Source organism: Colletotrichum spaethianum (assembly GCF_022836535.1).
Source record: "Colletotrichum spaethianum MAFF 239500 DNA, contig01, whole genome shotgun sequence".
NCBI lineage: Eukaryota > Fungi > Ascomycota > Sordariomycetes > Glomerellales > Glomerellaceae > Colletotrichum > Colletotrichum spaethianum.
In genome coordinates, this window is record NW_026054771.1 from 1,187,985 (window position 1) to 1,213,941 (window position 25,957).

The 25,957-nt window shown below is 55.1% G+C and overlaps 7 protein-coding genes across 7 annotated transcripts; 4 read left to right on the plus strand and 3 right to left on the minus strand.

Annotated features, from left to right (window-relative positions):
* Positions 1-3,846: 3,846 nt before the first annotated feature.
* ColSpa_00300 (protein SKG3) lies at positions 3,847-6,172 on the plus strand (the record flags this gene model as incomplete). The annotated part of the gene is made up of 3 exons (XM_049266512.1): positions 3,847-3,964; positions 4,091-4,248; positions 4,391-6,172. 3 exons carry the CDS (start codon positions 3,847-3,849, stop codon positions 6,170-6,172), a joined length of 2,058 nt encoding a protein of 685 aa, XP_049122469.1.
* Positions 6,173-6,357: 185 nt separating this feature from the next.
* Positions 6,358-7,931, plus strand: ColSpa_00301 (uncharacterized protein; the record flags this gene model as incomplete). The annotated part of the gene is made up of 3 exons (XM_049266513.1): positions 6,358-6,933; positions 6,972-7,400; positions 7,659-7,931. 3 exons carry the CDS (start codon positions 6,358-6,360, stop codon positions 7,929-7,931), a joined length of 1,278 nt encoding a protein of 425 aa, XP_049122470.1.
* A 2,002-nt stretch (positions 7,932-9,933) lies between these two features.
* Positions 9,934-13,811, plus strand: ColSpa_00302 (serine/threonine-protein kinase RIO1; the record flags this gene model as incomplete). Its single annotated transcript, XM_049266514.1, has 4 exons — positions 9,934-9,964; positions 10,046-10,743; positions 10,796-11,095; positions 11,151-13,811. The coding sequence occupies 4 exons, from the start codon at positions 9,934-9,936 to the stop codon at positions 13,809-13,811; spliced, it is 3,690 nt and encodes a 1,229-aa protein (XP_049122471.1).
* Positions 13,812-15,222: 1,411 nt separating this feature from the next.
* On the minus strand, positions 15,223-16,929 carry ColSpa_00303 (uncharacterized protein; the record flags this gene model as incomplete). The annotated part of the gene is made up of 1 exon (XM_049266515.1): positions 15,223-16,929. One exon carries the CDS (start codon positions 16,927-16,929, stop codon positions 15,223-15,225), a length of 1,707 nt encoding a protein of 568 aa, XP_049122472.1.
* Positions 16,930-18,833: 1,904 nt separating this feature from the next.
* On the minus strand, positions 18,834-21,369 carry ColSpa_00304 (dolichyl-diphosphooligosaccharide--protein glycosyltransferase subunit stt3; the record flags this gene model as incomplete). The annotated part of the gene is made up of 4 exons (XM_049266516.1): positions 18,834-19,104; positions 19,159-20,308; positions 20,360-21,034; positions 21,243-21,369. 4 exons carry the CDS (start codon positions 21,367-21,369, stop codon positions 18,834-18,836), a joined length of 2,223 nt encoding a protein of 740 aa, XP_049122473.1.
* Positions 21,370-22,388: 1,019 nt separating this feature from the next.
* On the minus strand, positions 22,389-22,945 carry ColSpa_00305 (ATP synthase subunit e, mitochondrial; the record flags this gene model as incomplete). The annotated part of the gene is made up of 3 exons (XM_049266517.1): positions 22,389-22,462; positions 22,575-22,764; positions 22,922-22,945. The coding sequence occupies 3 exons, from the start codon at positions 22,943-22,945 to the stop codon at positions 22,389-22,391; spliced, it is 288 nt and encodes a 95-aa protein (XP_049122474.1).
* Positions 22,946-23,965: 1,020 nt separating this feature from the next.
* Positions 23,966-25,915, plus strand: ColSpa_00306 (cytoplasmic dynein 1 intermediate chain 2; the record flags this gene model as incomplete). The annotated part of the gene is made up of 1 exon (XM_049266518.1): positions 23,966-25,915. The coding sequence occupies one exon, from the start codon at positions 23,966-23,968 to the stop codon at positions 25,913-25,915; it is 1,950 nt and encodes a 649-aa protein (XP_049122475.1).
* Positions 25,916-25,957: the final 42 nt, after the last annotated feature.

Genomic DNA, 25,957 nt, shown 5'->3' on the forward strand with positions numbered 1-25,957 from the left:
GACACGGAGACAAGAAGAGCGACAACCACCGGCATCCTGGGCAGGGAACTGGGCACAAGATAGTTGCGCAAATGAGAAGGAATGGGCAGATACGACAGACCCTCAACAACTAGCAACAGCACCTCATCGAGATACGGATACATTGACCCGGCATATCTGCAATGCCGCATCCGCCCAGACGGGCTCGGCCTTCCCCTCCCTAACGAATCACGACTACGCCGGCGCCTGCGCTGACAAGTCCCTTAGTCCCGCTCCTAGTGCGCCTTACCTTGTTCACCCGTACGGGACACTGGGGGGACAGCAGGGCCACAGCCCGCGTCCCGACCTCGCATTTTTCAAGACGTCTCCATCTGTCCATCTGCAGTCCTCCGGTCGGTCTCAGCCAGCGATCGCCTCATCCACCCGATCTCTTTAGCCAGTCTCCTTGGGGCTTGATGTGGCAGGCGTTGCGCGTCCACCACCCACCATCCCTGTCCGGCCCCCCCTCTAGTTGAGGGACCTACAGCGCCGTACCCTGGCACGTTTTCTTGCGGCTATCGAACTAACTGCAGCTGCAGTCGGTGTCCAATGCTTGTGGTTGTTGCTGATGTTTGTGTGGCGCCAGTCGTTTGGGCGGCTCGAGGGCTCTTCGTCTTACACGCGCCCTGCCCTGCCTCCTCTGGCTCATCCAGCTGTCGTGACTACCAATGGTACAACCGTGATGCCTCTCTGGTGGAATTCAAGGGGAACAGGCCGATGAGAGTTGTCCTACCAACCCGTGGCAATGAGTTGCGGAAACAAAGAGCGCATCCAGCGAAGAACATACCAAGCCCGCAGCGTCCGGCCGGAAGCTGGCTGTTCTTGGCGGCCAAGGGGCTTGGGTCTCTTGCAGAGTCTAGAAAACTTTTTGGGGCCAAAAGGCGGGCCAAGAAACCCTGACGTGCTGCGTCTCTGCGTCGTCCGGCTCTTCCGCAAGCCAAGGACTTTGACTCCATAGTCCGTGAGGTATCTGCAAGTACTTGTCAAAGGAATTGCCATATTGTTCTCCCGCACTCTGCTGATGCATTTCCATGCCTCTTGGTAAAATAATGAATCAATAGCGCACTTCCCTCGGGCTACCCCTTGCAGAGAAAAAGAAGGCATTTCGTTTCCTCGACGAAGATGACTTTTGCAGTGTCTTGAGTACCGCAGGAGGACCCGACGGAGATGGAATAGTCATCAAGATCAAGTACACAAAAGCAAACCCAAACTTGAGAACCGAGAGGTCGGAAAAGAGAAACAATCCGACCAAACAAAAAAAGCATACTTTGCACAACGTCACCTTTCCCCGAGACCGTCCAAGACCGCAAAGTAGGACAATTGGACAATGGCGCTGCGCTTGCTCGGGGGACACTAGAGCACCGCCAGCGCCGAACAAGCTAGCCATTGAGGAGGGAAAAGTCATCAACATCATCGTTGTCATCATCATCACCACGGCCGCCCAGGCTAGCCCGAGGGACCGCCAAAGCCGTGAGTTGCGTGGGAAGGACAAACTACGCAGAGAGAATATGAGAGAGAGAGAGAGAGAGAGAGAGAGAGAGAGAGAGAGAGAGAGAGAGAGAGAGAGAGAGAGAGAGAGAGAGAGAGACAGAGAGAGAGCAAGCCCCCCTCTCCGCATAACGCCATTACGTCGTCGGCTCTCGTTCGCGGGGGGTACCTTGGTATGTGTGCATTTGCCTGGATTGGGCTGGTACCAGGCCTGGCCCCGGCTACTGTTGCTGCTGCTGCTGCTGTCGCCGCTAGTCGGTGGCCAGAGGTCACTTGTGCATGTCACTCCCGCTCTTCTTACCCCAGGATACGAGCAGAGACAAGCCCGGGTTCACCTCACCGCGGCAGCAGATACTGGACGAGGCACAGGAGGAGGCCTCGCCTTGCCTTCCAAGCTGGTCTTTTTGGGACTGGTTTCTGGTCCTGGGACCACACCTTCCTGCCGCAATTGAATGAGATCAGGCCAGGTCAGGTTCAGATCCGGTCCCAAGCAAGGTGTTTGACCGGCCGGTAGGCGAGTAGGCGGTGTTGCTAATTCTTGTTGCATAATACGCCTCCCGTACGCCTCGTCTTTTTCTGGGTTGACACGTCCTCACTCACATGCGGTTTTCATACATCATCTTTGGGAATTCCTGGTCTTAGTCTCTCTGTTCTGCTTCTTTCCCACCTCTCCGTCACCTCGACCTCGCCCTACGCCAACACTAACAAAACCACCTAACCCTCGCCCATCCGTGCCAACTTGTCCACGCAACGCATACCCAGACGGGAGAGGTTGTTCCATACGGCAGTCTTGGGACAAGACAGAGAAACCCAAAAGACAGGCAGGCATACACATACACGCCCATGTCCGAATCCTAATTCTTGTCGTCTCGTCCTTGGTCGGGCCCTCCATTCGTTCAGTTCAAACGCATTTAACTCACCCAGCACACGCGCGACATCGATTACAACGACCTCCGACGACGACCCTGCTCTCGCTCGTTTCCTCTCTCTCTCTCTCCAGTCGCTCACCCCTAAAGGCTCGGATTGCTGCCCACTCAGTCGCCTAACGACGTCTGCCACCACATCCACTACCACTATACGATAATTTAACTCGAGATCCACGAAACCCACGCCCTGTGCTCGGTACGCAACGCGCTAGACAGGAGACAAGACCCTTTCGACCCCGAACCCTAGAGTACCCAGTAAGGCGCATATTAGGCCCCCATCTCTGCTCATTCCTCGAATCCTCGGGATCCTCGTCACCTTCCCGCGTCGGCCGGCTCGTCCTGCCCATCCAAGACCGTCTTGGTTGTGCACGGCGCAAGTTGAGTGTCTCTCAGTAATTTGGTTGCATGGTTGCTGGCTTGGCTGAGAAACCACCGCCATCACCAGCAAGATGGGTCGTAATCGAGGTTCGTGCTTGCTCGCCTTCCCACATTCCCTCCCCCCTTCAAGTGCGCCGCCCCTTGCCTTGCCTTTGCCGTGTCTCGCAATGCGGTGGTGTTGTGCGTAGGAGGCTTTTCGCGCTGGCGCATGCCGGCGTGCATCCCAATCCCACGCAGCAACCCCCCGATATCCCTTCCACTCGGTTGCCCATCCTGCGTTGATGTTGTGGCGCCCACGCGCGAGCATCAAATACCCATGTCGGGCCCTTTTCTTCTTCTCTTCGTTCACGTTCCCAGTCAGCTAGCTTAGCTGGTCCAGGATCACCACTTCCTCCTGAACTTAGTCCTAGTCCTTACAGCCGTCGCCCTCGTCGTCCCCCCCAAGCCTACATCCCTCCCTGGCGCCCATCACCGCCCTGCTCGCTCGTCCTCCTCCGCCGCCAGGCCCCCCTTCCCTCCCCTTTACTCGCTCCCTCGCAACCCCCCCTCGCATCCCCGTCGTGTGGTCCTGGCCAATTACTTGGGCTTCAGGCAATAATATTACTTTCTGGCCACCAGCGTTACTGCTGCTAGACGGACGTGCATTATGCTGACCAAATCTGCGTCTTCCGTGGGAACAGTCTTGTCTTTCATGTCCCAGTTTTCTGGTACGCCCAGGGACGCCGGCAAGAATCAACCGACTCCAAATTCGTCGCCTCCCCACGACTCGACGACACCTTTTCCTCCGTACAACTTCAAGTCGCAACCTCCGCCGCCGCCTCACCAGAAAACAGAACCCTTCCCAGAACCTCCCTCCAGTTTTGGCCATCGCCCCGCAACCCCTACCTCGCCGACGCGTCCACCCTCCGAATATGCGTCATCGCCCGCCAACGGAACCGCCAACAGCTCGCCCGTAAATAGCCCCAGATCCGTCACCGGCCGCCAACGAAGCTCCTCCCGCCCACTTTCGATGGTAATGCCATACCAGCCGCCCCTCATGGACATCAATGAAGATACCATTCCCGAGCTCCAGCCCATCTTCACCTTCCTCAACAGCCATGCGAACAAGCTGTATCAGGAAGGCTACTTCCTGAAATTGGACGACCAAAACACCCGTAAGTCTTTGTTTACCGAACTTGTTTTATTTATTTATTTTAGTCTTTCGCTGCTGCAGCTGACAGCAGCGCGTGCGCGCGTGCGCACTGCACTTGGACCGATTACTGACCTGATCAATTTCACAGAGGGAAAGCCAAATGTTGACCGCACATGGACCGAGTGCTTCGCCCAGCTCGTCGGCACTGTCCTGTCGTTATGGGATGCGGCAGAACTGGACGCCGCTGGCGAGGACGGCGAGATCCTCCCCAAATTCATTAACCTGACGGATGCGTCCATCAAGATGGTATGTCGAATACGGGGTTTTGTCGTGCTCAGACCCAAGAACCCGGAGATGGCGAGTGCAATAGTGGGGGGATCGAGTGCTAATCTAATCGGCCCTTGGCGAACAGATCGAATCCCTACCAACACGATCGAATGACGAACAGCCGTTGCAGAACATCCTGAGCATCTCAACTGCCGGCAGGAATCGCTATCTGCTGCATTTCAACTCCCACCACTCATTAATACAATGGACCGCTGGCATCAGGCTCGCCATGTACGAGCATTCGACTCTGCAAGAGGCTTACACCGGTGCCCTAATCGCCGGCAAGGGCAAGTCCCTTAACAACATTAACCTGATCATGGATAGATCCAAGTTCAAGACCGAGGAGTGGGTGCGCGTGCGATTCGGCGCCGGAGTCCCTTGGAGGCGGTGTTGGTGTGTCATTTCTCCGCCCGACGAGAAGGAGTACGCAAAGGCACAGAAGGAGATGCGCAAGAAGTCGCCCTACGACCGCTCGACGCCTACCCTCAAGGGGGACATCAGGTTCTACGACACCAAGAAGGACGGCAAGAAGCAGAAGAAGGCCCGCCCCATCGCTACAATCACCGATGCCTACTCGTCATACGCCATCTACCCCCAGGCGAAGTCGTTGATCGATGCATCTACCCTGCTGAAGATTGAGGGCAACATTACCATCCACTCTGAGCCGCCTTCGTCAACGGAGGGTTTCGTATTTATTATGCCCGAGACTCACCCCGCCGTCAGCGGTTTCGAGATGCTGCTGCGCTTCCTCTTCCCGACGTGGGATACTTTTGGCCTCTACGGTCGCCCTGGTAGGCTCGTTGCCAGTGTTCTGGACCCGAGATCACTCATGTTTGCCATGCCGAAGCATCGGAGATATGGCTACCTCGAGATTCTCGATGTTGCTGGGCTGATCTTGGAGGAGGGAAGCTCATCCTGGTCGGAGCGTGAGTGGAGGAAGAAGCTCAAAGAGCTCACTGGTAAGCGGATGAATGCCGTCGATGAGAGCCAGGGCGCCCGTCAAAGAAGCGGAAGCAAGAAGAGCACTCGTCTCAGCTTTGGCAACGGCACTTCGAGCCCTGTTCCAGCGAAGCCTAGAGTGGGCTTTGCCGATGATGCTATCTCCAACCGTTCGTCTCGGTCCATGTCTCTGGGCACACCTAACCGCTCAGAGACGGCTCCCGTCACGACTTCACGCGTGCCTCCTCCGCTCGCAGGCATTAACAAAGCAAACCATGCGCGCAACTCTTCAGACCCTCACCTGCTCGGCCAGACGCCCCAGCGAAATGAAGATCGCGGCTACGACAGCTCTTACAACAACTCGCCTGCACGCGGCCCTACCCCTGTCAGAGGCGTTCTCCGTTCGGGTACCCAGAGCTCAGAGGAAGACACCGCTCGCAGCACGCCAGTGCGCGAACTCGAGGGAAGCGTGCGCAACATGGAGTCGCCAGAGCCAGTTGCTGCGCCGCCTGCTTTCAACTATGGTCCTAACTCCAAGCCTGCCGGCAAACCTTACCATTCCCCAGATCTTCGCAGGGCCACCACGCGCTTGTCCAACACCACCTTGTCCCAGTTGACAAAGGCAGGAGGATTCGTGATCCCTCCCGATAGCTCCTCTGATGCCTCGTCCGAGCGTAGAAGTGGAGAGGATACCGCGCCATCCAACCCATTGGTACATCCTCAAGCCAATCCCGTAGGAGGCACTGCTAACGATACTCTGTCTCGTGAAGCTATGACCCCTGATCCAACCCCTCCCCCCTCCGGTGGTCTGCCGCCTCCTATTCCGCCCATGAACCAGAAGCGTTCCCGATCGCCCCTTGCTCAGCAGTCGTTCGGTCCCCCAGCCCTCACCCCCAGGGTCCTCTGCCTCCTCATTCCCAAGCTCGCGGTCCCCAAGATGCGAGCGGCCCTCCCCCTGATATGAGAGATGCTCAACAAATGAGAAGCCCCATCGAGGGCCATCCTCCGCAGTTCCCTCAGCAGCAGATTCGTCCTCAGCCGTCGTTTAGCAACTTTTCCCGGCCAGAGGGAGCCAGAACGCCTCCCATCGGGGGACCGGGTCGAGTACCTACCCCGGAGATGAGAAACCGCGGCATGAACCCCCAAACCATGGGGCCACCGCCTCCCCCACATCAACTCAGAGACCATCGCATACAGGGTCGCGGCATGCCACTTCCCGGCATCGACACGACTGCTGCGTTCCAACGCAAACCACTTCCGGTTCGCTCGGACAGCTTGAGAAGCCCTCATGAGACACCCGTGTCGACGTCCAGCGGCGGCAGCTGGGGCAATAACATCATCGACCAAGCGGGTTTCCAGCAAGTTCAACCTCGCGACCCCAGACAGCGGACGCCATTACCCGAGCAACAAATTCACAGAGTGCAAACTCAAAGGAGTGATACCAGTCACTACGACGACGCATCGTCGACTGCCAGCCCAGACTACGCCAGTCGCAAATCGAGTGAGACCGAGCATTCCCAAAAATCTTTCGAACGGCCCAGAGCCGGCGTTCTGAAGACCGTGGGTGGCGCAGAGTCTCCGAGCTCAGACTTCCACATTCCCGACGTCAACTTTGGTCCTACGGTCAACTACGCCGCCAACCAACCCGCTAGGAACAAGACGCCAACGCCCCTGACCTACCAGGGAGGCGTGCCGAGTCAACAGCGGCCTTTCTCCCCACCCCGAGTGATGTCCCCCCGCATGACAAGGGCCACAGCCGACAGGAATCCGAGGATACGGTCAGGAAGGTCGCCTGGCAACCCGGTGCCGCAGCCGTGTCGACCGGCCAAGGCATCAGCCCGGAGCAGTTCGTGCAGCAGCGTGCCGCCCAAGTTACAACTCCTATGTATGGTCACGGTCGGTCACCATCTGGCAACATCCTGACCATGCGATCGATGACACCGACCCCTGCCATGAACCGAAGTGGCTCCACAGAGATGCTTGCCCGTCACTCACGCAGTAGTTCGGCAGACCTCTTGCAGCACCCCAGCTCTCGTGGCGCCAACACGATGCTTGATATTGCCAGCAGCGGCGAGGTCTCGTCCCACCTCTCGGCCCGCGAGCAAGAGCATGTGGCACGCATGACAGGCTCGCCCCTCATCACCATGGCTGGCAACAGAAACGGCCAACAGAGCCAGCCTGGAGCAGGCTTGGTGGGCGCCATTCACGCCCGCGAACGCGAGAGACAGCAGGCCAAGCAGGGTCTAAACACGCAGGCGGTGCAGCAGGCTATCAACCAGCGACAACAGCAGCAACAAGCACTCGCCTACCAACAACAGATGCAGTGGCAGCAACAGCAGCAGGCCTATCAGCAACAACAAATGTACGCTCAACAGCAACCCATGTCCCCTCAAGGCATGTACGCTCAGAGCAACATGTCTCGCGGCCATATGGGACCCCCACGAGGACAGCCGAACGGCTATGGCGCCGGGCCCGCGCAGAGCTTTGGCTACGGCCAAGGCAGCAGCTACGGCCCTGTGAGCAACTACGGTCAAGGAGGCGGTTACGGCCAGGGAGGCGGCTACGCCAACCCGATGGCTATGCGCCAGGGTCGTCAGTCGCCTGGACCCCAGATGATGGATCCCAGATTCATGCCTCAGGGACCTTATTCACCCGGATCTCAACAGGGCGGCCGAGGCCAGGCCTACCCGTCTCAGTACCCTGGACAGGGACAGGCATTTTAAAATCCGAATACAAGGTAGTGGTGAGATTGTGAGAGGCAGAGAGAGAGGGGGGGGAAGCATTAGGGAATCGCATCAAGAGACCACAATGGACGAGGAGCATACCCCAGGCTTGGGATGAAGTGTATGATGATATTTAATTGGAACAGCCCCATGGAAGGCGTTTAGGAGGAAGCCTCAGCCGCAGGAAAGCTGATTGACATGGGTTTCTAGACTGGATAAGCATCTGGGTATTCTTTTGTTGCATGAGCAGAGCGTGAGAACATCAGCATTGGTGGATAGTGGCATGACGATTAGTAGAGACGGCCGAATGCATATGATGATACTGCATCAATTTTCAAGACAAGGGTGTTTGAGGTGCCCGTGATGTTGCTTGATGGTGACTTGTCTATCGCCAGATTAGGCGGGCAAAGCAAGCCCTCCCTTGAGTAGGCAGACGAGTGAGGTGATGATGCATAGTGACTGAGGCCATATGGTTCACCAGAGTCGGAAATGTCAACTAGTCAGTGTTGGCTGCGCATGGACGCTATCGAGGATAGGCCTTGGCAGGGAAGCTGAAGGCGACACCGCCGCCACCATCAGCAACCCAACCCAAGCTAATGGAAGGCAGCAAGCGTACAGGACGGTTGTGAATCGTTGCCAACGACCCATCCAGCCAGTGCGCAGAGCCGTGCCCTGTCTCCAGCGTGCGTGTGCCGTTGGCAGAACAGAGAGCAGAGCCAAAGGCGTCCGAACTGTTTCTCCAGGCAATGGTGGGTTGACCTTGTTGCCACTCGGTGGCTGGCAGGACTTGGCGAACATTCCGGGACCTTGCTTCGGAGGCCAACTTTTTCGTTAGCAAAGCCGGACTAACATGGGAAATCGCCTAGTGACTTTCTCTCGTTTCCCCTGAGCCCCTCCCGTCCTGCCGTTCCTCATCGCGTCCTGCCGTCATCGCGTCTTCGCCTTCCTAGCCGCCACGTCCCCTCAGGCGCGTCTTAGTCCAGTCGAGCAGGCACCCCCCAGTGAGGTCTGGGTACGTAGTGTGTACTAGACCCGTGGACGGTGGATGGCTTAGTGGGCAGGACTGGGATCAACCAAAGCGCCGACTGGCTGACAGCGGCTGCAGGTGCCCAAGCCCCCCCCAAGGTCCTGCCCCGGAGGCTGCCTCGTGGCCACTGGAAGAAAGGACGACCCGCCTGTTCCCGAGACCCCTCGCGGGCCAGTGCCTTGTCGCATTCCCAAAAAATCAGAGACATTCGTTCTCGAGGTCGAGTCCACGCCCACTCGTCGCGTCCAGGAGGTCTACATCATCTGACTTGCATCCTATCTGAACACTACACCGAACCGGGTCGAGGACGACACACGTAACACGCGTCTTGATTGCGGCTTGTGTTTTTTTCTTGATCTTTCTCTCGTGCCCATTGTCTTCTTACCTCTGCTCAGATATTTCACCCGCCTCATCGTCAAATTGCATCATTTGTCTGCATGACGTCCTAGCATCCTTGATTTCTAAAGAACAAAACGTTGCCCGGTGACCGGGGGTGATCGTCTCGCATACATACAACAACCCCTCCACCTTTCTGCCATTCGCATTTGCCGATACAACGCAGTACCGAGCCACCTTGGTCTTCTCCAAACTGCGAATTTCTGGCGAACGACGGCGCAACCACGAGCCATAAACCCCCACACCGAATATCGAGAAACGAGGCGGCCAAAAAAAGTGTCACCCCGAGTACACGTTCTCCCCGCGTTGAAGCCTATGCTACAAGAAGCAACCACCAAAAAAAAAGCAAATAGCGAATACTACCCTAGATTTGCATGACATCGACATCGACGCCGTTTACAGTTACCCACGTTCAATAAATGCATTGTCAGCTTCTCCTGTCCAGCCGCGAAATTCTTTGTCCTGGACGCGCATCCTGAACTACTCGCTCCCCTACGTCGGCCGTGTGTCTCCGGCCCGCGACTCAAGACGGCAGCCTAGACGAGCTTCACGAGCTTCTCTGCTCCTTCGTCGGTCCCAATGGAAGGCGATGGGTCGCAGCCCACCCAAGGTATGTTCCTTCACCTCATCCGGGTTCTGCGAGTCCCAGCGCAACAGACCAGAGACTGATCCTTGCCTCTTTGCTCCTCAGCTACCCAGAATGTCCTCGATCCGCGCCGCGTAGGCAAGCAAAACTCCGGCTTCTCTGACGAGGACATCTCCGACATCATCTGCCTCCTCTATCCCCACTCCGAATTCGCCCGTCGCGAGGTCCACCGTATAGCCCGCGAGCACTCGCATCATGTCGTCGGTAGGGAAGAGGCAGACGCCGTGGAGCCGGACTACGAGCAGGAGGACAGGGCCGACCAGTTCCAGCTGACGCCGCCCAACATCGAGCATGCCATCATACTCCGCCTGTCTGCTAAGACCAAGGATCCGCTACATGGCTTCATGTTCGGCAGGAATGCTTCGCGCTGCGATATCTGCTTCGCCAACGACCCCATGAAGCGTCTCAGCAACATCCACTTCCGCATCTACGTCAACGAGTACGGCGTGGTCATGCTGGAGGACCAGTCGACCAACGGAACCTTTGTCGAAGGGACGCTGTTGCGCGCGAAGCCCAAGAACGCAAACGACAAGTGTGATACGAAGAGGGTTCTAAGCCATGGCTCCAAGATCAAAGTATTGATGCATAACGAGCAGCATGACTTGGAGTTCCTGGTCCGGATACCGAAGCGCGTGGGTGAGTACGAAATGGCCTACACCGCAAAGCTACAGCAATACTTTGCAAAGCTGGAGACTCTGCGGGTGAATCACAATGAGACGGTAGTGCCGGGTCCGGGCGGCCATGTGAGTTGCGCCCTTTTTTCCGTTGGTAAGGGATGGAAACTAATTGGATCAGGTCGACTTGTTTGCTGCTCCTCGGAGACCACCGACCGCCACGACGCGTAGAATAGCGTTGCCATCTGGAACGACACAAGACAACGTTGATCGATTCCCGAGAGACTGGGATGGTTCTGGCAAGTACAACCGTGTGGGCCAGATTGGCAAGGGGGCATTTGCGGTCGTTTACAAGGTCACGTCCAAGTTTGACGGAGTCCCATACGCCGCCAAGGAGCTTGAGAAGCGGCGTTTCATCAAGAACGGCGTCCTGGATCAAAAGGTGGAAAACGAGATGAAAATCATGCAAAGGGTTCAACATGTAAGTCGTTCTAATGTCTCCCCTTTTCGATCTGACAACCGCTGACCCGAGAAAGCCAAATATCGTCCGATATATCGAACACTTTGATTGGGATAATCGGCTCTTTATTATAATCATGGAGTTTGTCGGCGGTGGCGACCTTGGCAAGCTTATCAGTACCCGTGGCCCGTTGCAAGAGGTGTCAGTGAAGCAAATGGCGGCTCAATTGCTGAGTGCCCTGGCCCACCTGCACGAAAACCACATTACCCATCGAGACGTCAAGCCCGACAACATCCTCATCTCATCGCTCAACCCATTCGATGTCAAGTTGACAGACTTTGGTCTCTCCAAGATGGTTGACAACGAGCAAACGTTCCTGCGAACGTTTTGCGGCACCTTGCTGTACTGCGCGCCAGAGGTATACTCGGAGTACGCCGAGTACGACGATAACGGCTATCGGAACCCGCGGAATAGGGCAAAGCGGGCAGCAGTCGGACAGAGATACGACCACGCCGTCGATGTCTGGTCTCTCGGGGGTGTGCTCTTCTACGCGCTCACTGGTAATCCGCCTTACCCCGTTAAGAACGGTGTGAGCTACTCGGAGTTGCTACACACGATCATGACGAGGCCTCTTGACACGCTTCCGCTGGTCCGGCAGGGTATCTCGCAGCAGGGCATCGAGTTTCTTTGTTATATGCTGGAGAAACGCCCAGAATGCCGGGCGACAGTCAGAGAACTCCAGACACACCCTTGGCTGGGAGTTCATAGACTAAACCCTTCGCAAAATGGCGACCAGTCATTCGACGAAATCACTGACGAAGACGAAGAGTTGCAAGTTAACGCATCCCAGCTCAGTCTGGAGGAAGGACAATCGCGTTATCTTGCCGACACGGAGTTACCCTATGACGAGAGTGTGGATGATATTGTCAACGACTTCATCGAGGAAGACTCGGAACAGGAGAATGGGACGTTCGGCCCCACCGGAAAAGGTGCTGGGCCGAGACTCTTTGGAGAGGTCAATGTATCTGCGGTGGGCAGCAGGGGCGCAATAGCGGCGGAACGGCTCAACCTCCCAGTGGCCGACTCGGGTGTCCTGGGCAACGAGAGCTTAGGGTCAGAAATACGGGACAGCTACGAGTCGGACGATGCCTCGACCATCATCGGCAAGAAGTCAGGGAGCAGCGGGGGCGCTCGGCTCTCCGCCTCTGCGGCCAACGGGCAGTCCGAAGATCAGCTCCGTAGCCTGGTCGAAAACGTCGCTTCTCAGAGTCTGGGCGCAACCGATTTTGGCAGCGATCTCCAGATGAAGTCCGCGGCCACTTCCCATGTCAATGGGACGTTCTATAACGCTAGCAAACGGAAACCGTCATCAGTCGATACGAGTGACGAGTTCGAGCCGCGGCCGCGAGAAAAGCCCATCTTCAAACGCCTCAAGTCGGAGGGCAACCTTGACGCCCTTGCAGAAGAGGAAATGGAGGAGTACAAGCTGCTTGCCTCTGTGCCGCAGATCAAGAGGTTGGAATCCGGGCGACAGATCGATGGGCCTTTCAACAAGATGCACTTTTGGGGGAAGGACATGAATACGTGGCATCTCCGCTACCCTGAGATGACACAGCTGCAGTACGAAATGTTCAAGAAGGCAGCACAAAGCCGGGGGGAGGAATTTGGCCCAGGCAAATCCCCGTTATGGGAAATGGCTTTCAAGTACTTCCCACCAAACAATGGCGTGCCTGCTATGCACACACAGAACCAGCCTACCGTCGACGAGACAAACCGGGCGCTGCTAAAGCGGGACGACAGGAAAGTGCTGGAGGGCACGGAATGGGACATTCCCGCCACGGCTCCCCCGCCTGAAGAAGATTCGCTTCCCGACACTCTGCCGCCAGAGACGCAGCACAAAATCATCGTTCCCATTTCCGACGACGGACCGAAACGGGCTGTTGCCGTGCTTGAGTCGGCCCCTGACTCATTGGTCTCTGGGATCTCCGTTCCTGTGACGATCTCACTCATGTCGTGGGGCCGCGGACCTTCCAATACGGTCATCTACGAGCCCAAGACAGAGGTCAAAATACCCAAATATGCTCTCAAGGTCTTGCTGTGGAGGGATGGCTACGATCCTTCCAAGGATACGACCAAGCATCCTTGGGACAAATACCCGAACGGCGAGGGCTTCGCCTTCTACCTATCAACAAAGGCCACAAACGGGATCTTGCTCAATGGCTGCGAGCTTCTGTCGCACGATTGCAAGAATCCCACAAGCCCATCGAAGAACTGGGTCCAAGTCTACGATGGCGACGAGATTGTTGTATGGGGCACCGCCACCGACACAACAAGCCAGACAAAGGTCATTTTCCGCTGCTTTTACGGTGACTCCGCAAAGCGTCGCCACCCAGATGCCCCTCCCAAGTTGGTCTCCTCATCAGCGGCGCGCAAGATGGACGAGATATGCGGCAGATACGAGAGAAAGTTGAAGACGGCAGCCGAGCAGGAACAGAGGTACAGCGAGGTCGACAAGGAACTGGTCGAGCGCAAGCAGAACATCGAGAGGGAGCGTGAGCGCAGCCGCGTCTTCGAGGAGAAGCGGCTCGAGGCGCTGAGGTTCGTGGCGCTGAGGACGGCGTCCAGGAGGGGTTCACCGGCTAGCGCGCCCGCGACCACCGTTCTCCGGGGCCAGACACCGTGTCTGAATGCGCCTTCGCCGCTGCAGGAGGCCCGGTCTAGCAGCCCTCAAAACTGAGAGGCCGATCACGACGCTTAGTTCAGGGGCTCCTAGGGCGTTATGAGAGCGGGGGCTTGGCACTCGAAATGAGATGGGCCGTTTCCGAGTCCGATCTCTGCCCAGATCCCCTGGACATTACGAAGACGAGGAAAGAGGATATTTGCAAGGTGTACCGGAACGGACCGGAACGGACCGGAACGGGCGCTTCTGTTGTTACCGGCAAGGACCCGGGCTGCGGAGAAAACAAAACAGCGTTGGATTTAACACACTTTTGAGAAAGCACATGTTCGAGCGGGGCCGCCTCTTGCCCATTGGAGCTGCATTATGGAAAACAACGCTGTTGACGGGCAATGGTAGAATAGATGACTACGAAAACAAAGACAAGACTCATGAATAACCATACCACCTATTATTATCACGTCACTCCGGATGTGCCAGTGGAAAAACATGCTTCGTCGACACTAGTGCCTCCCCACGTTTTCACGCTCAGAGGAGACTGACCTGCCCAGGCTCTTGTGACATGTTGTTTTACAGGCCACTGCATGTTGCGTGTCACAGGCCATCGTCTCAAATCACAACCATTCGAGAGGCACAGTGGATCATGGCATTCTCGTTCGTGTTACTATCTGAGTACAGGTTACAGCTTGGTCCCATTGCCTCTCGTGGTTCTCATTCTCCAGATTATGGGAGCATAACAGAGTTGGCCGTTCTCCACGACAGTCTCGGAGAATTCCAATCTACAGCTAGAGAGTCCTCCTCCCCCTGACAGCCGCTCCAAAGGTGGTAAGTACCCAGTATCTCTCAGTCTCGATGTTTCCCAAAGCTGCGAGCATCTAGTCCAGGTAGGGTCATAATCCTCCAAGTTGAGGGTAGTCTCCGAAGGAACCAGTGTCCCGCGGTACGTGACTCTGGGCCCTGCGGTCGCTTCCTCGGTATCGAAAAAATGTTCGGGTGTTCCGAGGTGCTACTAAAGACACAAGAGTCTCCCGCAGGCGATTACGGGAGTATTGAAGTAGTTTGTCATATTTCGTCGTGAAAGGTCGTGGAAAAAGGAAAAGGGGGATGGGTGCAAACAGGCTTGGTTGATGAATGGCGTGATGGGGAAGAGTGGTAATAGCAAATATGTCGTGTAATCAAGGAAAGGGGCGAAGTAACCAGCAAAGTACTAAAAAAAAGAAGAGTCATACAAGAAAAAAGGTAAAGTAATCCGTAGCAAAATCCTGCAAAATTGTTTGCGGGCAGACTTGTATAGCTTGACAAGATTCGTTCCCGCTGCAGAGTTGTCATGCGGTGTCGTCATTTAGCTGAGTTGCCGAGTGACGATTATTACGACCTGATCTCCCAGCGGAAGATTCAGACAAAACAAAGGAATCGGTAAGAACCGCCTTTAGAGAGGAGTTGCTGCGAATCAGGTCAAGCTCGTCTCGCGCTAGGGGACGTAGTTATCGTAGCCTGGGATGAGCAGGTTGTGGACGTCGCTGTCAGACATGTCGTCCGGGATCTCCATGGCAAATCCAACAGGAGGAAGCTTGGGCTCGCGAAACGTGTCCGTGGTCGTGTTCGAGTAATCGAAAGGGATGTCGGTGTCGTACGGAATGTCGCGCTCGATAGCCGATGCTCGTTCTGCTGAATGACCAGGAAAGGTGCGAGGAAAGCGAGGCCGGGATTTTTTGAAATCCTCATGGGTATTGAAAGGCTCCGTGTTGCTGCAAGTCTGTTCACCATCTGAAGTGCGTGAGTGGCGAGGCCGTAAGTATTCTCCGTGGCCAAAGTCAGAATGCGAGGTGCCCTGATGAAAGTCTTGGTCGTCCGCAATGGCTTCTTGGTCTTTCGAGAGAAATTTCGGGTCGAATTCGATGTCTTCGTAGAAGCCCGAGTGCTTGTCTTCCTGGACTGAGCGAGAGCCACAATTAGAGAGAGGGCCCCCAGGGCACCAGGAGGAATTGGCACGACTGGGATATGGACTGTCGTCTCGCGGAGACCATTTGGGCCGATGGGCTTTCGCAGGGCGACAGCGATCATCAAAGAAGCTAAAAGGAGGGCTTGGTCCCTTGGGCGCATTGGGGCTTGTGGGATAGGGCTGGTTCTCCTTGCCCTGGCCGCAAGGGAAATCGTTGCCATTGTACGACTGATGTTGTCGATTGCTGGGGTTCGGTCGTGTCTTGTCGAAACCAGACGATTGGTCGTAGAGGCCGGGATCATCATTCGTATTGTAACCTTTCGGAATGTACAATGTACTTGGATGGGGTTGGCTGCCGCTTGAGCTGTTTGTGGAAGAGTTATATCCGAAGCTTGGAGCTGTGAACGCATCCCAGCCGGCACCAGGAGCACTCCAAGAGTTGAAGCTTTCCTCGTCAATACCGTAGGGGGGTAAGTGAAGCTGCCTTGCACTCTGGCCATCAGGGTCTTTCAGAGGATCTTTAAGCGGAACCGCCTTCTGTCCTGAGCGGAGTTCCTCGTGATAATGCTCGTGTGAAAATTGAGCATAGGGGCCATCGCCTTCAGAATGCTCTCGTTGCCAGTACGTTGGAGACGTGCGAACCTCGACAAATTCGTTGAAGGTAGTTCGCTTGGAAGGCGAGTTCAAGTCCGAAATTCCCAAAGACGAATCAGCTTCGATGTCACTGTCCCTCGCAATAGTAGGCGCCTTGAGTGTCGCTGTTGCATCGGGGGGTCTTGTGATGGGCGGATAGTCGTTAATTAGGGGCGAGTTGCAAAACGCATAAGCCATGTCGCCATCACTCTTCTGTTTTGAAGGCTGTGTAGATACATCCTCGACGGCAGGAGCTTGATGCTTGGTGCTTTTCGCAGGAGAAATCTCAACATCGTCTTCATACCCGTCGGTCGTCAGCCACTCGGGTCTGTATTGGTCTTCCTTCGAAGGTGTCGCGCTGCTTGCCCTGGCAGAACGGCGCTTGCGAAGTCGCTCTACAACAAACTCTGATGGAGAATGCTCATTCGGAATGTTCCCAAGCTCTTCAGTGTAGTTGGGAGCATCGGGTTTCAGCGCCGTTGCTTCTTGCTGCTGAGAGACGGAAAGACGAATTTCGTGACCAGGGTTTCGTCTACCGGTGTCATCTTCGTCATTGTGTTGTCTGTCAGATTCAGAATCGCTTTCGTCAGAAGACTGGATCATATCAGTTAGACATGGATCCGCAAACAGTTGGGGAAAAGAAAAGACATTACGCTGCCGATTAGAGTCTCTGTTGGAATAAACGCCTTTCTGGAGACTCGTTTCCTGCAATGGGCGCAAAAGTTCTTGACCGGCCTCTGACCCCGCTTGATGGGATGCTCTTTGTTGAAATGAGAAGATCTCGCAAATCCACAGCTGAAGCAAAAGTTGCCATACGCCTTAACATTCTTTCCTTCGCCTCTGGCGAGGTATTTTGCGTGACATGGCCTGCAAAAGTTGCGCCAGGCCGGGTCTCCGACATGGAACTTGCGCACTCGGTGGTGCTCGTCAGACCGGCGGATGCCACAACTACAACAATAGTAGCCGTCAGAGTTGTCGTCAAGATGGACGGATATCTCGGGTGCCTCATCACGAGATTCTTCGTTTCTGCTGTTCTTGTTGTCATCTATGGTGTGCTTTAGAGACTGGTCGAGCGATCGATCGGTACAGGCTCCGGTGTAGTGTTTCATTCTGGTTGTCGTCTCTGAATCTCTTTGAGTAGTTATGGAATGGGCTTGAGATACTTCCTCCGAAGAAATGATCGAACAAGGCACCGAGTCAAGCTGGAAATGATTCTGTGTGCGCGTCGTCGAGGAGCTCGTACAAACATGATTTATACCCATCCTTGAACTGGAGTCGTCAGCGTGGGCCGAGAGATGATGAGGTCCTGATAGTTTGGCAACTCGGTTGCTTGAACCAGCCTGTGAAGAAGCTTTCAGACGGCCGGATACACGGCTCGATTTGATGCGTCTTCGGCGAGGCTCTTCTACTAGCCGACTTTGGCGCCCGTACCCGTTGTCAATCTGCTGAGCTTGACGAGGAGAGTCGTTCCACGTAGCCGCTAGACAAGATTCAGTATGTTTTGAGTTCCTCTAGTGAAGGTAGAGGGGCTCTTACAGCAGTGTTGGGAAGACTCTGTTTCCTCACCCCTCGATGTCGAAGCCTTTCCCTTCGGTGCCATATTTGCAAATACTCATGTAGCCTCTAGGGTATTTCGCGATGTCCCAAAGCTGTGGTCAAAATGGAACCCGAAACAATATGTGAGGGTTCCAAAAGATTGTGATGGGTCATCGAGGAGCAAAAGGTCTTTTGACGAATGGAGCGGGGACAACCCCAAGGAAATAACGTCAGGGGAGCTCCTGCCTCAAGAGCACAACTTCAAAGCAGCGCTAACTGAAGGAGCAACCCAAATCACGTGGTTCTAAACATGTATAGATACGTGCCTTCTCATGCTGCCATGTTTTCTTGATTCAGCTCTCCCTCAGCCCTCCTGAGGACATCTTCCAGTCTGCCCATAGCAAACGACATTGCAACGATACAAAATCAAGCCTTATCACAAAGAGATGCTTGAAGAAAGGACACCTGACCCAGTCTTAATACTTAAATATGTTTTACTGGCCCGATCTGAAGAGAAGAACATTGTAGGCTTGTCTCTTGGAGTTATGCACAATTCCACAATGCTTGTCCCGGTATGTGTAGTTTGCCTAGATCTGGGCCAATGTGGGATTGTATGCAGTAATAACCAACCTGTCAGCCGTTGTCCAACGCCATCCAGGAAACGGATTTCCTAAGCTTTGTGATAGAGGCGAGATATATAATAGCTCATCCTATTTGTCTCAACAACAGTCATCATGGATAATTTCTAATATGAGCATGGCCAGGGCGCCGCGTGGGTTTGTCACACTCAACCATGATGAGAATTCAACAGGCTGCACGATGAAGAGGTCATGATCAAGTAGTGTACATTTGTCGAAGCATGCTTTTCTGTCTACATGTGGAATCTAGAACCACCTATCCCTGTCCCGAAACAAAGAAATGAGATGCGGCCATGAAAAAATGTTTCCTGATGGCTCAAAAGAGTTGTTAACTTAGTCAACTCTGAGGACTCTGGGACCGCGCTTCTTCGTCGGCTTCTTCTTCTTCTGGCCTCTTTCAAAGGCGGCAGCGGCCACGTGATCGCGGCCAATGTTGTCAAGGTCCTTGACCTTGTAGATGCGGATGATCCAGTTCTCACTGGTGAAGGCCTCCTCGACGGTGTTCAAGGTAGGGCCCACGTCGGGGAGACGGACGCCACGAACACGGTCCTGAGCCTGACCAGCGGGGAAGAGCGAGTTGTAGTTGTAGTAAGACATCTTGTACCTGCGCAGTTGTCAGTATCGATTCATCATTGAACAGATTTCGTCAGTCACTTACATCAAGCTGTTCTTCATAGTCTCGGTCGCCTGGTCATCGACTCTGTATTCTCCGCGGGGGGTGAAGAACTTGCGCTCCTGGACTTCCTCAGGCCAGATACCCTCAGCGATACGGACCATCCACAAGAACTTGTTGATGTCGTCTCCGGAGTAGCCCAACAAACCACCAAACACCACCAAGACGTAGTCGACCTCGTGCTGACGCATAATGGGGTAGCTGACTTCCTCACGAGAGCTCATCGCCTTTCCAACAGTTGCAATGTGAGTATTATTCCAGGTGTTGTTGTCGACGAGGGTAGGGCGGTCGGCCATGCCACCAATCTGGTAGCCGTAGTCCCACCAAGACATGATCTTGGCGTCCTCTTTCGTGTTCTGGCGCAGCCACTGGTAGGCCTCACGGTAGTCGTCAATGATGTGCTGGCTGCCATCGGGCAATCTGCTAGCAAGAACAACGGAGGGGGAAGAGTAGGCGTTGGAGGTTACCCAGGTGCAGTGAAGCACAAAGAGAAGCAAGAAAACAGACATGCCACCGACAACAACTCCCTTGGACAGGAAGGTGTATATGCCAACGACGGGCTTGCTAGTCGATTTGAGACCACCTTTCCCAGCCTTCTTGGGGTTTCCCTCGACGGCGTCCTCAGGCTTGTAGTCCTCAGGGTTAGGTGACTTGGCGACCAGGTAGGTGTCGAGGATCTGCGAAGCCGCGATGGCCGCCGCAACACAAACGACAGGGGTCAGAGTGAGCATCAAGCGTACCATGACACCAGCGAAGTATGTGCCGAAAAGGGCGTAAACGACAATGAAGACATGCTCATCCCTGAGGTTCTGGAAGCAAAGGTAAACTCCAGCCGGGAAGAGCCAGACCAGCATGTTAAGGTCGAAGAAGAAGGCAGGCCAGGCGGTAGGCTGGTGCTCAGAGACGGAAGCGATAATAGGGATGTGAATCTTGGCGTATCCAGTATCCCACAGAGAGTAGAAACGACCACCCCAAGGGGCAATGTAACCGAAAGAGGTCAGAGCCACCAAGCCAGCGAGCGCAACGCCAAAAGTCGCAGCCAGGAAAGTGTAGACGAAGGTCTGGAACTGGCGACTGGGGATAGCGCCTCTGACATAGTCGATGAAGGCAACGAGCTGCAGGAAACCGAAGACACCTGGTTCTTAAGTTAGTCGGCAACAAGCAGATGTGTGGTTTTCTAACTTACCCAAAGCAGGCATGTGCTCGCTGGTCTTGACGGGCAAGAAGCCAACAAAGGGAATTTGCATGCTGGCCAGAGTTCCAAGGGCATACCAGGTGGTATAACTGACGTAGAGACGCGTACTGTATCTACCCATAAGGATCAAGGTCAAGGCATGCAGGGGCAGCATATTGGTAATGAAGGCGTAACCACCCCACGAGGCAACCATGTAGCCGTAAAACAGGGCGCAGAGGGCTCCCCAGAGCATGGAACCCAGCTTCAATGCCTTGATCCACAGGAAGAAGGTAAAGACGAGAAGGAAAATGGCGATAGCCTCGTTGTCGTAGCTGCCGGCAACTGATCGAGAGATATAACCAGGCGCGATACCCATGAAGATGGCCGCGAGCAAGCCGGCCGAAGGCGATGTGGTCATCTCATTGGTGAGGAGATACGCGGCGTAAGCGGTAAGCCCGGAGAAGGCGGGTGCGAGAAGGACACAGATGTTGCGGATATCGACGGGGACTGTAAGAGCTCGGAGTGCATGGTAGATGGCGCCGCTGGTTACCATCAAACCAGGGTAGAGAGTTCCTCCAGTAACCCGACCGAGAGGATGCCAGGTGCGGTCATCGAACCAATCCCAAAACTTATAGAATCCATTGGCGACGAGATATTTCGTAGCTCTGAAGTTAAACCAGGGGTCGACTAGGAAGCAGTTAGTATCGGGAGCGGGAAGGTGCCCAGAGCGAAGGGAAACCAACATTCGTGAATAATACTCTCGAAGCCTGAATCACTGGAGTTAGCATATATGCAGTCCGATAAATACTACAAGCCCTTCTTGCCAGGCTGGCCACCAATTGGTGGTGATGATTGATGCAAGACGACCCTTAGCAAACTGTCGAGGGGCACTTACGAATGACGGAGAAGAGACGACTCGCAACAGCGGCAGCTGCAATCAGAGACAAGATGGTGACTCTAAGAACAGTTCTAGTGTTCTCGTTGCTGCCTCCGGAGAGGGGTCCCAGAGGTTTGGCCGTCATTTTGGCCGCGATTGGTGTGAAGTGGCAGTGGCCGTGGTTGTGAAGGTTGCGAAATGGAGCTGGCGACGACAACCTTCTGTCTCACAGCCAGGTATCTGAGAAGGACAGCTTGGAGCTTATGCATCTGAATCGGTGGTGCAGGGGGAGGGTGCACGGTCCAGGAGGTGAGGTGAGGAGCCTCTCCGTTCAGTGGTGTGACCCACTGACGAGCGCCCGGAGTCGTGCTTCCACGTCAGTCAAGGAGGTGGCATCACGTGCTTCGGACAAAGAATGACCCGGATCAACAGAATCCGGGGTGGCCGGGCCAATGCTGGGCTTCGGGCTCGGCCTTGGGGACTTTGGGGATGATAAGTTGTCGTCTCCGAGATCTTCGGGTAGATGATTAGGGAGTCGAGGTAGAAGACATTGCGTTCATTCACAGTGAGATACAGAATCATGCGAGGTTCTGTACTCATCCTTAGCATAAGGTCAACTGGTGATTTCATGATTTAGGTGTCAGCTAGCTTCCACTTTGTCCCCAGGTATTACTGATGGGTAAAGCAGTCAGTTATTCTTGCCCAGATAAGGTGTTTCTCAATTGTTCACCAGCAAGCTGCCGCAGAGAACATTCACGGCCATAGCAAAATGATGCACGTGATGCAAGAAGGTGGACAAACGCCCCATCAAGCATTACAAATCACAAAGAGAATGCTTCCTCCTGACATGGATTCCAGATCATTGGCAGGGATCCAAACTCTGTACAAGAGGAAAAAGTGATTGATGTCATCCAATGGCTCGTTCCTTGGAATTGTCATCTAGTTGAGCGTATTGTACACATGTACATCCGGTAAACAGACGTAAGGAAATGTCTATGCAGTGACATCGGGCGTGGCGCCTTCCATGCACCTACTGCTGCCGAAAGACCAGATTATTAGTCCCTTGCAAGGACTCTTCGTGTTCTCTTTGCGCAGGCGTATCCCCGATCCTGACCCTGTCTATCCGTTGTGCAAGCCGTCCCCTCCATCAAGCGATCATCCATCTTACGGGTTCTGCTTCACCAGGTTGTTAAAGTAGGCCTCAAGGTCGAACTTGGGGTCCATCGGGTCGACGTTGGCTGTATCCAGTGTCAGCGTCTCGGGTCATATGGGGGCAGCTATCGATGGCGACAAGTCTGTCTTGCACCATTGGGGTCCTGCAATGTCTCGCTGGGTAGGAAAGAAACACACCTCCGGCATCAGCAGCCGCCGACTTGAGGGGCTGGTTCTTCTTCGCAAACTCGGCCTTCGCCTGCTCGATCAACTTCTCCTTGCGCTCGTACTCCTTCTGGGCGGCGGCAGCCTTCTGGCTTGCTGTGATCGATCGCTGATGTGTGAAGCCGTAGAACACGCCCAGGCCGAGGGCCGTGTATCGCAGCACCTATAAAGTCCATCAATCAGCCGGGCTGTTCCTGTTCTCGAGACAAGCGCGTAGGGTCCGGTGTTGTTTGCTCGGTGATGGGCGCTCGTCGGCTCAGGGAGGAGAGGGTGGCTGGTCGCTCCGTGGGATGCGGACGAGGGCGAAGGACAAGACGTACGTTTACTCCTGAGGAGGAAGACATTGAGGGCAATTGCCTGGATTGCGCGACTGCTTTCGGGAGGGAGCGAGCGATGGGAAGGACAGTGCGCGGGTTGACAATGGCTGCCAATTGACCCTTTCGGAGCTCTGTCGAGGGAATTACGTTAGGGGACGCAAGGTGTGAAGTTTTGAAAATATGCGAGTTGGCTCGGGAAAACTCGCAGATTTTCCACTGGTCGGCCGTCTGGTCATTCCCGGGCGTTTGGAGCTCGGACGGGGAACACCAGCCCAGCACTACTGCCAATGGCGCGCCATGGTCGCCCAATGCCTGCGCCGGACGCACCTAAGCCTGCTGACTGAGAGAGCTTACAGCGGCTACCTTGCCACGCTTGCTCAGAGCAGCTTGCCTGGCGTACCAAGGCGGCAGGACAGTTTTGCCGGTCCTTTGCCGATCTGGCGCAATCACGTGCATCATCTGTCTTGCCAGGTGAGCTGCTTCCCAGTGGGATTATCCGCCGGCCTCAGGAAAATAGGGACCAAATGTCAACTTTAATGCAGGGGCCGCTAAGGTATCTTCTTGCAGTCAACCAGCAGCTGAGGTACCTACCTCTAAACAGGGGTCTCTCTGGAATCGCGACGGGACAACGCGCATGTAAAGGACTCCCCATCAAGCCAAACGGCCCAGGACACTACGGCTGCCAAACATTCGTCACAGTCACTCTGTCAACAGCGAATCGACGATCCGCTCTCTTCAAACCGCCTCCCCTTTTTGCTTAGCGAACCCCAGCTATTATTGCAATAGCAGTGCCTACCTTCCCCGCGATCGTTTGTTACACATAGTCGGCGAGTCCCGCGATGGGATTAAGGAGAAGCTAGGATGCAACAGCGACGAGATGAAATCCTAGCGAAGAAGGCTAAGCTCGCGGAGCTCAAGCGACAGAGGGAGCTTCGCGCGAGCCAAGCAACAGCAAGCCGGCAAAGCACAGGAAGCCCAGGCGACGTATGTTCATTTGGTCTTCGTATTCGCACAACCTATTGATTGAAGTAACAGCTTGTGTCGCCTATGCCAGGCCGAGCCGAAAATCGCCGCGATATCGAGACTCTGATCAACAGCTTGGTAGGAGAAAGCAGGCCCGGATCTACAAATGGAGGGGCAGCATCGCCGGCTCGTAGGGGCAGCCGACCAAACAGCGTCCTCAGCGCCGGGGAGTTGAGCACCGCGACCTCGGAATTCGCAACCCCCGCCAACGGTCAAGCAACGCCGGCTCCAGTTCCCGCAGCACCACCTGTACAGCTGAGCCTGACGACGGCGCCGCTTACCACAATATACGAATGCCCACCCTCACCTGTGAAGGAGGTACATTCTTACAGCAAGGGAGTACAAACGGCCGAAGCATGGACGTCGCCGACTCGACCCCGAGCTCAGTCGCTCTCCGACAACGAGGACATTCCCCCAATCACATCGACACCCAGCAAGAGGCTGAGTAGAAGGCAGCGGGATCGGGAGGAAGAGTTGCGACAGGACATCAGAAGGGAAGTGGAAGAAGAGTTGAAGGCCTCGCTGGATTTGCTCAAGGACGGGGTCATTCCGAACGACGCCTCCACCAAGGCAAATTACCCCATGCGCAAACTCACCACTGAAGAGCTCGAGGCCGTCACTGGTGCGCCTGACTTTGCCGATTTCCTTGAAAAGTCCACCAAGGTCATTGAGCGAGCACTCGATCAGGAGTACGACATCCTCACCGACTACGCACTCCAAGGTCAAGACGTTGATGATGAAGACGACGAAAGCGGCAACTTTGGTGGCAAGGGCCGCCGTAGGGTGAAGGAAGTGGCACAGTTCTTTGATGAAAGGTGGTCGAAGAAGCGCATGATCAGCAGTATCGACTTTTCACATCATCATTCCGAGCTGATGCTGGCCTCATACACCAAGAATCCGACTGCACCACATGAGCCAGACGGTCTCGTCCAAGTATGGAGCTTGGCCCTACGCGACAGACCCGAATATGTTTTCCATGCACAGTCCGATGTTCTTACAGCCAAGTTCTCGCCGTACCACCAGAACCTCATTATCGGTGGCACTTACAGCGGCCAGGTGCTCCTGTGGGACATGAGAGCGAAATCGGCACCCGTGCAAAAGACGCCCCTTACAGGATATGGACACACGCATCCCATCTACTCCGTCGATATCGTCGGTACCCAGAACGCAAATAACATCATTTCCACCTCGACGGACGGCGTGGTTTGCGGCTGGAGCATGGATGTATTTGCCCAGCCACAGGAGCTGCTGGAGCTCAAAGCACCACCCGGATACAAGTTGGACGATGTCAGCCCGACCTGCTTGGCATTCCCGCAGACCGATCCAACCTTCTTTCTCGTCGGTAGCGAGGAGGGCACAATTTTCCCCTGCCACAGATACGACCGAGCTGGTGCAAAGGCAGGTGTTGATGCTCGGGTCAGTTACAAGGGTCACACGGCACCTGTTATGTCCGTAGACTTTCATCCTGCGCGCGGACCGGTGGATCTCGGCGATTTGGTTCTCTCATCGTCACTCGATTGGAGTGTCAGGCTATGGAAGGTTCGCGCGCCTGCTGCAACCTCTACTGCAGGAGGTGAACCAACGGTTTCGCCGCTCATCGACTTTGTGCGAGAAGATGTTGTTTACGACGCCCAATGGTCGCCGATTAAGCCTAGCGTGTTCGCTCTCGTTGATGGCGCGGGATGGCTTGAGCTGTGGGACATCACGGTCGAGACTGAGGAGCCTGTCGCGAGAATATCGCCAAGCTCTCGTAAGGATGGTAGAACCATGCTGGCTAAGAGCTTGAACAAGGTTGTTTGGGAGCCTTCCGAGGGCAAGCGCCTGGCCACAGGAGGTATCGATGGAGTGCTGACCGTCTTCGAGGTCACGTCTGGTCTGGGCGGTAGAGATGACTTGAAGGCGGAGGAGTGGACGAACGTGAAGAAGCTGGTCAATAGAGTTGAGGCCCACGGGCTCAATGGAGCGATGGTGTAGAAGCCAACTTCTATCTGCGTACGCCCTACCTCTAGGTGGGGA